Source organism: Mauremys reevesii, linkage group 3, assembly GCF_016161935.1.
Source record: "Mauremys reevesii isolate NIE-2019 linkage group 3, ASM1616193v1, whole genome shotgun sequence".
Lineage (NCBI taxonomy): Eukaryota > Metazoa > Chordata > Testudines > Geoemydidae > Mauremys > Mauremys reevesii.
The window spans coordinates 172,029,638-172,040,281 of record NC_052625.1 but is presented as its reverse complement, the minus strand read 5'-3'; the positions used below and the strand labels follow the sequence as shown (position 1 = coordinate 172,040,281).

General features: G+C 40.4%; 1 protein-coding gene across 1 annotated transcript; it reads right to left on the bottom strand.

Annotated features, from left to right (window-relative positions):
- Positions 1 to 6,317: 6,317 nt before the first annotated feature.
- LOC120401179 (taste receptor type 2 member 40-like) lies at positions 6,318 to 7,277 on the bottom strand. The gene has a single exon (XM_039530834.1). The coding sequence runs from the start codon at positions 7,275 to 7,277 to the stop codon at positions 6,318 to 6,320; it is 960 nt and encodes a 319-aa protein (XP_039386768.1).
- Positions 7,278 to 10,644: the final 3,367 nt, after the last annotated feature.

Sequence of the window (10,644 nt, the reverse complement as noted above, 5' to 3'; positions counted from 1 at the left end):
AGAGCCCAGGAGCAAACATGGCACCAGTCTGGAGATCCCCTGCTTTATCTAGATGAAGTGGACTTGGTTGAAAGTAGCAATCTTCGCACAGTAGAACACAAAAAGGCAGGCTCCCAGAATGATTGTTGTTATTTGGTTTATAAGCATCCCGATAACTGAAAAAAGGTAGTATTTATCAATCATTTCATAGGACATTGGATATATCTTAACAAAGAAATTGTCCACCAGTTATGTGAATTGTAGGCAAAAATCTAAACAAGGCCCTACTGGCTATGATCATACCACAAGAGGTTTTCTGCTTTTGGTCCAGTCAAGACAAATATAAATCTATTTACAGTGATCCCTGTAAGGAATTCAATTTCTGATATGGTCAGCTGGAGTTAAGTCCTGCATTATTAATTCAAACTCTGTGGCTCTCTTCTTTGTGGTTTTCTGGAATACTGAGTTCAGAACAGCAAGGGGCAGCGCTCCTGGCTCTCGGATATACACCTGACTAACCGATATACAACATCCATCCTTTTCACATCCATCCTTTATCCTTTTGATAAAGCCAGAGATTTTTATTTCCATTTGTTGTTTATGAATAATAATGAGATAAACACAAGGAGAAGCATATCTGGGAAATATTTTCTTATCACAGACAGGTCACGGATAAATATTTGCATGTCTCTGCTCAGGAATCCCTGAAGTGTTATTATAAGAAATTTAAAACATAATGATTCATTTCAATAAACAATGTGCTAGTTCACCTTCACTCAGGGTGAAATTCACTCTGGTGTAGAGGGCCAGGACATGGCCTATGCATCACTGAAGTTGAATTTATGCCCTATTTTCACAGTTTAAATGGGAGTTAAGTGATGCAGAGATCCTAGAGCCTTGCAGACATGTCCTTTTGTGATTTAAATTGAAATAAATAAAAACACTTTTAACAATAATTGTGAATAACATTGAGTAAATGGTACATCAGCTGGCAGACAATTCTAGAACAGAAAAAAGTGCAATTCATTGAATAAATTTTTTTCTACAAATTATTCACCCAGCCCCACCCATTATAAATCTAATTAATTAAATCACAGCCATCTGTATTAGTACAATAAATGTAAATGTAACAGGCAGGGGATTAGTTTTCATGCTAATTCATAGTGATGCAGCAAATTCTGGCTTGGGAAATAGAGGGAGAATTGGGGAAGCAAAGTCAAAGCTGACAGAGATCTGGAGATAACCAGAGAAATGACCAAGAAGAAGAAGAGTAATGCATTGTTGGGAATGCAGTATTCGTTATCTGCAGTGTATACAGCCTGGTCTTTCAAGCCTTTAAAAAAAAAGATTGAGATTGTGGAGTGGGTTATTGTCTTGTTGGGGGAGAAATGAATCAATGATTTAGGACATTAAGATTAAATAAATTTATATTTACATTTACAATATGAACATTATTCCTGTAATTACCTTTAACAAAGATGAATAAGAACAGCAGAAGAGCAAATATATTGATATTACAGGCAGCCTCTCTCAAATGCAACCACCGTGGCTGCATACGGTCACCAGGGACTTTTCTTGTGGCCACAGCCTCCTGGGTGGTGATGCGAGGGGTGGGGAAGATACAGCGGCCCCTCCATCAGGGCCCCCAGCCAGGTTTAGTTCCTGCCCGCGTCTGGAGTCACAAACACTGTAGGAGCAGGGGACCAGTGTGTGTTCCCTTCTTTCCCGGGGGCGATGGGGAGTGGGCTTTGTGCTTCCACCTTGGGGCAGTGGGCAGCAGGCTCTGGCCAGGCGGTGGCAGGCTCTGGCCCTTGCTGCAGAGCTCTGGGCTCCAGACCCAGGGTCCTCACATCACCCCGACCCCTGCTGCATCCTCTAGCCTCCAGCTGTGCAGCAGGACCCTAGGCTCCAGCCCTGACTCACACCCATCACCCTGACCCCCACTGCCACCTCCAGCCCCCACATCCAGTCCCCCATTACCCCTGGCCCTTCTGCCTCCTTACCGACCTTCCCATCCAGGGTTTAATTTGTTCCCCAGCTTCCCGGGGACGAGTAAATCTGCTGTGAAAAGTGATATTAACAAATACACAAATATCACTTTTCACAGTAGCAGACTTACTAGCTAGCAAATCTAAAACAAACAAAAAAAAAATCAACCATAAAAGCAAAACATGCAGAGCACCTTACTTGTGTTTCTATTCTGTTTAATCCAGTAAAACATAGAGACAACTGTACATTATTTTTATTATTGAATCTGCAAAAAAACCCTAAATAAATAAATTACAATGATTTGGACATGTATATGTGCATATTAATTTTTTTGTGTGACTCTAATTAAATATTTTAGGAAAAACTGTCAGAGCAGCCACGAGCAAGAGTTGGTGGTTGCAGTTTGAGGCCAACAAAAAATTTGTTGTGAGGACCCCCATAGTGCCCCTTTCAGAATGTTACTAAAAACAGGTCAGTGTTTTTCTTTAACCAGGCTACCTATTACTGCTCTGGGTGACTAGGCCTGGAGGGAATAACTCATCATGATCAATTATATGTATTACAGCTTTTTCTTTCCATGGCATATCCACACACTGATTATACATATTTCTTGAGTGTTTCATTATTTGGTCGAATTTTTCATGGAGTTGCTCCATGGTTTGCTATAAGAAATTCAGGGTGTCTTGATTTGTTATTGTTATGAGTTGGTGAAACCTTGTTTTGGACTGAGTGGAAACCTGATTCAGAATGATGTGTGAACATGCCCGTCACTTAAAATAGTTGTAAAAAACTCTTAAGAGGCCCCGCAGTAAAAACAAAGCCTAATAGAATCTGCCCAGAAATTAGCACCATGTGAGGGTGAAGATTCCAGTGGCTATTGTGACCAAGTTTGTGTGCATGAGTGAGGGGAGGGTTGAGAGAACACACAGAAGCTGAGAACAGACAAAAGCAAAGAGACAGACAGACAGAGGCAATTTTGTTTAATTGATTTCTTCTCTGTTTACTTATCATAATCCTTAAGTGGTATCAATAAAACCCTTTCTGTTTAAATTAATTCAGTCTGTCTCTTTATTCCATCTGCTCTTAAACAATTATATGTAACAAGTCATTGTGACAATTTGTGAACTTTCACTCACAATTTATAGCTGAGTTCACACTTAGGAGAAATGTGTAGGCCCAATTATCATAGCAGCCATATAAAAGAATTCTCACTACTTTGTTTTTGTAATCTTTGATTTACAAGATTGTTCTTAATCTGGCACCAGAGTGGTGGAAGAAGTTTTTTGAACTCATAGCTTAAGGCCTGTCAGATCTCTCTCTCTCTACCAGCTGAGGATGCTTCAGGCTGTCATAATCAATTGGTCAGTGTCTTTCACCACTTTTTCCTCCAGATGGCCTGTCCAGACAAGAGAGGGGTACTTAGCTTCAGATGTAATTTAAACATGAGAGAGAGCATAAGGTTCTCTTCCACTTGCTTTCAACTTTTATACGGTTCAGTGTTCCCTTTACTCTGCCTCAGGGGTCACCTTTGTATTTTCACAGTCTAATTATGGAGCTCCAGCATGTTGGATTTAGTTCAGTGTGGTCCAGTGATTTGGCAGCGAGCAATGTCTGTGTTAGGTGCTTGTCAAAATTTATAGTTAGGAATCCGCTGGGGTCAACAGAGACAGGTACTGTGTCATACCCATGTTGTAGAACTTGGTAACAGACTTTTGTCTAAGGCCGATGGACACGAGGCCCACATTTGTTTTGTGAAATATAATTAAAGACTGTAAGCTAGTTATTCACACTCTTGCCCATTTACACTATTAAACCCATGACAATTACTTAGAAAAGACATTAGAGAAATGACTCTGAGGGTCCCAGCCTAGATACAAGATTATAGCTAACCCCAGTGCCCTTGAACCTGAAGACATAAAACTGCTTTAGCATTTCTTGTTAAACTGACTTCATTCAGCACTGAACAATTCAATGTTTCAAGGCCTGACATGAATTGTGGCTCATGTTCCTTACACCAGTCTGTTGTATTATACCCAACTTTTGGATCCCATGTGCTTCCAGCCAGATGGGTCCCGATACTGTCTCTAGTTATGGCCTCTTAGGTACAATTACAGGTGAAGACTCCCTGTTTGGCCTCTTTCTGTGGGAAGTGAGACTTCGCAGTCCAATTGCCCTATCCTCAGAAACCAATGCTGACACTCCAAAGACTTCCTAGCAGTTTATGCATATTCCTTCCTCTCCCCACCTGCCAAGTCCCACTTGGCCTGGTTGCTATGTAGTTCAAGTATTCAGGGACACATAGCAGCTACAGTAAGGAAAACAGGCTTTGCACAGCAACTTCTTAAAATACAAACTTTACTCTTAGCACAGGAGATTTACAGATCTATGCAAAACAAAGCCCTGAATACAATCCCCACTAGAGTCCTCATTGCACCTCAGAGTCCTTTGGGTTTTGTCAGCGTCCTTCGAGAAGTACACCACCACCCTCTTGCCTTCATTCCTTCAGTTGGGATTTCCATTCCTGGTGGCTCTTGTGGCTTACAGAAACCCACCTTTTAAAATCCATCTTTCTCCCTCTTTAGTCAGGTTGTCCACTAGAGAAACTACAGCTCTTCCAATCAATTGTTCAGTCTATGGGGAATTCCATATCTCCCCAAACAGGTTTCTGTGGAGAGAGAATTTATTCAAAGACCTTGCTGTCAAAAAAACTATTCTTCAACTATTCAATGGGAGGGGCCAGGATTGCTTTGCTGCACATTTCCAAGCATGTGTGCTACTCTTACTACCATATGGAGGCTCTAATCCACTGGAAGTTCCAATAATGGTATCCATAAAACAGAAAGGAATTCATAAGTTCACACAGACATGTTCTCCAAACATGTCCCAAATTACCCTGGTCCAAAACCCAGAAAAGGTAATAGTTAGTAGACTGGTCTCTTTGTTTTTTTAAATTTTAACTATTTCAAAAATTTTCATAAACAGTGACACCATTTTTCAACCATCTCTAACGTTCATTGCCTCAGGTTATTCCAAAGCTAGATGCCAATGCTGGGTCCCTTTCAAAAGATGATTCTCCTTTTCCAGTGGGATTCAGTATTATTGTCTACCCTGCAAACTCTTCCAATTACAGTCTAAAAAGTCTTAACCACAGTATTGATAATTATTATTTTTTATTTAAAATTATTATTTTTTATTTATTTATTTTATTCATAAACGTACATGTACACTTCCTTAACTACATTGTATCACAGTACTGTATTATCAACCATAATTATTCATGCTCTATGTTCAAGCTTCTTACTAAATTACCAAACAATTCACTAGTTAGATGTAACAGATTATTTGTCTAATTAACTGAATAGTTATGTAACTTTGAAAAAAATATATGGATCAAGCATAAACTTTTTAGTATGACTAAGTGAATTTCAAAGTGCTGAGTCTTAGATTCCTTCTTTGAGTGAAGTTTAATGCTGACAAATTGCCAGTTGTATCTTCCGGTGGTAGAGATGCAAGTATGCAAATTTCTGCACTCAGTTGAATTGTGGACACAAACAGTCTCTAAAAAAAGGAGGGTATCCTTTTGTAAATGTGGCCCCTAGAACTGTTTTTTCAATTATTCAAGTTGTTTTCTCTGTATCTGACAGACTAAGAATTTCATGCTTGTTTTTCCATTGCAGTCTTTCGCTGCAGGTCAGATGATGACACCGCTACTTATTAAAAGAAGAAAGCTATAGTCATTTTGGGCCAGATTCTAACTAAGTCTTATCACCCAGATAACTGTTCTAAATGCTCAGGGACAGTAAGCTGTAATTGACTGGACTTTTTTATTAAATTCCAATAGGCAGTCAGTCCTATGACTGTTCTTTCTCTCACAAGAATGGCATGAACCAATCCATGCATGGGTTGCACTTTGCACATCATCTCATTTCTAGAAGTGCTTGGTTTATTTATTTATAAACAGGAATGTCATTCTCCAGTGGAGACCAAATTTCAATCCTAGCCGAATCTATCATTTGAAAATGAATTTGGTGATCTCATACTGTTTTTCTTAATCATATATCTACATCAAATGTCTGATACAATGAGAAGTCTCTTCTTAAAATGATAGCATTGCTGCTTCAGGAAAGGACTCATGTCAATTGCAAGAGTTTGAATGGGAATTGGTGGGAAATGTGCAAATGATGTCCTTGGAAATTGTCAGTGGCTTTGTGTACTATATCCATAAGAAATATTTCAAATGGATAATAGACTGGAAAATATGGAAACAAAGGAATAAATAGAATATTTTTCCACTACTGCGCTTTACAAAGGTAGTGAACATTCTTGATCTGGAAGGACAGGAATAGATATTATGAAGTAACCTCTCCGAAACAGCAATTGGCAGAATGCAGAATTTTTGCTGAGGCCAGTTTTAATTTGGGGTTGCCCAGAATCAAGATAATGGAGTGTACAGAAGGGTAGGCAGCAGCTACAAATGTACACACCCAAATTATCCATTCAGCATTCAAAGAGGATAGGTTTCCTATTGAGAATGTTGAAGCTACATAATAAATATTGTAGATGATGAAAAAGGACACCACAGATTTAAGAGCACGAACATGAGCATCTGTGCTGGGGTTCCTGAAACTTGGATTAAAGTCTGAATTAAGGTTCATTTTCCTGATGTGTCTCCAAAGGGATATGATTAACAGAACAGATGAAGCAATAAATACAATAAGAGGGGAAATAGATCCTACGCTGTGTATCAGAAAAGTGAACTCCAAAAGGTTATTTTTATTGTCTGATATTGTGCCATTTGTTGATACACAATCTGTGGAGTTGTGAGAAAATACCCAGTAGGAATAACTGAACAATGTAAAAGCAACGGTGGTAACCAAGCAGTACAGCATAGAGCCCAAAAGCAGCCATGGCACCAGTCTGGAGATTTTCAGTTTTAACCAGCTGAAGAGGCACTGGTTGAAAGTGGCAATCTTCACACAGTAGAACACAGAAAGGCAACTTGCAAAACAGAGACTCACTTGGTTTATGAACATCCAGATAACTAGGTAAGGCTGTAGTGTTTCAAATCTATCAAAGATATTTGGATATACCTTAGATAAAACATTGTCTAATGTCACGAAGAATTGTAGGCAAAATCTGGAAAAGGCCACACTGATTATGATCTTATCATAGGAAGTCAGTGTTCTGCTTTTGGCCCAGTCGATACAATTTAAGGCAACAATATATCCATTTGTAACAACTCCCGCTGAGAATTCTATTGCTAAGATGATCAGATAAAAAATAACAGCAGGAGCAAAAGATTTTGTCATCATTAATTCTTAGTTTGTAGCTCAGTTCTTGTGACTTTTCAGAAGACTTGTTTTAGAAGACATCAGATCAGAAGGCTTGGTTTAGAAGGCAGTTCATGCCCATCTCATGGATATATAAAATAAGTCCTTTTAGAACAGTTTCAAAAGCAGGATGAAAATTGAGTTTCATCTGTTGTTCACATATAGCCAGGTCATTTCATGAAGATTCAAATCTGGCATCTATCCTGTTACTAAATAACTAGTTCATGGAAAAAAGATATTTGCATGTCCCTTCCCAGAATGCCCTGTTAGTGACTAATCAAATTATTATTTTAATAAACTGTAAATCTAACCATTTATTTGAATATGGTATGTGCTTTCTAAAATAAGGATGAGGTAGAACTTGAGTGGTACATTGGCTTGGAGCAAAAGAAGTAATATATACATATGGCAATAGTCAATGGAAATTGGAAGACTCATTCTGATAACTTTAAGCAATGGGCTTAAATTGCAGCAAGGTTTATGTTGAACATTAGGAAAAACTTCCTGTCAGTGTGGTTAAGCACTGGAATAAATTGTCTAGGGAAGTTGTGGAATCTCCCTCATTGGAGATTTTTAAGAGCAGGTTAGACAAATACCTGTCAGGGATGGTCTAAATCAGGCCTGCACAACATGCGGCCCGTGTGGGCTCACTGTGCGGCCCGCGGGGGGTGAGTAGGCAAGCGGCGGGTGAGGGAGGGGGGTGAAGAGGTGAGCCGGGGGGATGGGGAGCTGAGGAGGCGAGCGAGGAGTCAGTGGCTGACCTGTTCTATTGATCTGGTCTGGCTCCCATCCCCTCTCCAAGGGTTGCAGCTGTCTGGAGGTGCCTGCCTTCCACACCTTCCTCAGTCACACCTCATTCATTCAACAGGGCAATTGATTACAAAATGGGCGGAAGATCTTATTCTACTTCTAGCAAAAAGACATTTTTCTTTTACCTTAATTATACTACCTTAGGGGCCCACTATAACATATTACCAAAGTTCAATACCACTGTTTCGGTGGGGCAGCACTGGGGAAGGAAGTAGATGAGGCTTTCTTCACACAACTAACAGAAGTTTCTAGATCACAGGCCCTAATTCTAGTGGGGAACTTCAATCACCCTGGCATCTGCTTGGAAAGCAATAGAGCAGTGCCCAGAAATCCAGGAAGTTTTTGGAGAGTGTTGGGGTCAAGTGCAAGTGCTGAAGGAACCAACTAGGGACTGTGCTCCTCTTGACCTACTGCTCACAAAGAGGAAAGAATTGGTAGGGGAAGTAGATGTGGGTGGCAGCTTGGGCAGCAGTGACCATTAGATGGTTGAGTTCAGGAACCTGACAGAAGGAAGAAAGGAGAACAGCAGAATTTGGACCCTGAACTTCAGAAACACAGACTTTGACTCCCACAGGGTACTGATAGGCAGGATCCCCTGGGAGGCTAATATGAGGAGAGCTGGCTGCATTTTAAAGAAGCTTTATTGAGGGTGCAGGAATAACCATGCCAATGTGCAGAAAGAATAGCAAATATGGCAGGCGACCAGGCTGGCTTAACAGAGAAATTTTCGGTGAGCTGAAACACAAAAAGGAAGCTTACAAGAAGTGGAAACTTGGACCAATGACTAGGAAGGAGTATAAAAATATTTCTCGAGCATGAGGGATGTAATCAGGAAGGCCAAAGAACAATTGGAGTTGCAGCTAGACAGCAATGTGAAGCGTAAAAAGAAGGGTTTCTACATGTATGTTAGCAACAAGAAGAAGGTCAGGGAAAGTGTGGGATCCTTACTGAATGGGGGAGGCAAACTAGTGACAGATGATGTGGAAAAAGCTGAAGTACTCAATGCTTTTCTTGCCTCGGTCTTCACAGACAAGGTCAACTCCCAGACTGCTCCACTGAACAGCACAGTATGGCGAGGAGGTGAGCATTCCTCAGTGGTGAAAGAATAGGTTAAGGACTATTTAGAAAAGCTGGACATGCACAAGTCTTGACTTTAGAAAAGCTTTTGATACAGTCTCCCACGGTATTTTTGCCAGCAAGTTAAAGTATGGACTGGATGAATGAACTATAAGGTGGATTAAAAAGCTGGCTAGATCGTCGGGCTCAATGGGTAGTGATCAATGGCTCAATGTCTAGTTGGCAGCTGGTATCAAGCAGCATGCCCCAGAGGTCAGTCTTGAGGCCAGTTTTGTTCAACATCTCCATTAATGATCTGGATGATTGAATGGATTGCACCCGCAGCAAGTTCACGCATGACACTAAGCTGAGGGGAGAGGTAGATACACTGGAGGGTAGAGATAGGGTCCAGAATGACCAAGACAAATTGGAGGATTGAGATAAAAGAAATCTGATGAGGTTCAACAAGGACAAGTGCAGAGTCCTGCAGTTAGGATAGAAGAATCTCATGCACTGCTACAGGCTGGGGACCGACTGGCTAAGCGGCAGTTCTGCAGAAAAGGACCTGGGGGTTATAGTGGATGAGAAGCTGTATATGAATCAACAGTGTTCCCTTGTTGCCAAGAAGGCATATTGTGCTGCATTAGTAGGAGCATATTGTGCTGCATTAGTAGGAGCATTGCCAGCAGATCGAGTGACATGATTATTCCCCTCTAGTTTGCATTGGTGAGTGTTAGGATATAGATATTCAGGCCTGTCTGCAAAGGCCTATACTTTCAGAATTTAGGTGCATTCTTATCACTTAGCTAGTTATAGAGATATAAAAGAAAGAATAAAAAATCACTGTCTGTGTAATGGCCTTCTCTTACTGTGACAGGCTAAGGCCTTCAGCTAAGATGTAGTTAGACCCCCATAAGCTGGGAAGTGTATGGTCACATCCTCACATTCCAAACTAGTCACATTGAAATAAGGTGCTATTGGGCTATTAGGAATACAATCCTGTCCTGATATTCCTATCATCTCCAGAGAAAGGGAAGAGCCTAGAAGATGTAAAAGGAAACTTAGTTTGATAGCATCCTGTCTGGTAAGAACTCACTTATCAATAGAAAGTTGGAAAACCCTTATGTCTGTATAGATGTAGTTGTGAAATCCTCACTTCTGTATTGTTTTGTATGTTTATTTGCATGGTCTGTGTCTGGTTCTGTGATTGTTTCTGTCTGCTGTATAATTTTGTTGGGTGTAAACCAATGAAGGTGGTGGAATATAATTGGTTAAATAACCATGTTACAGTATGTTAGGATTAGTTAGTTAAATGTCAGTAAAATGATTGGTTAAGGTATAGCTAAGCAGAACTCAGGTTCTACTATATAGTCTGCAGTCAATCAGGAAGTGGGGGGAATGGGAACAGGGACTGGAGGAGGAATTGGAATCATGTTTTGCTAAAGGGGGAAATGAGAGCAGGGGATGGAAACAGAAACAA

What these genes read in the sequence shown, in the direction of transcription:
- LOC120401179 (XM_039530834.1), bottom strand. Translation starts at nt 7,277, where the DNA reads ATGACAAAATCTTTTGCTCCTGCTGTTATTTTTTATCTGATCATCTTA.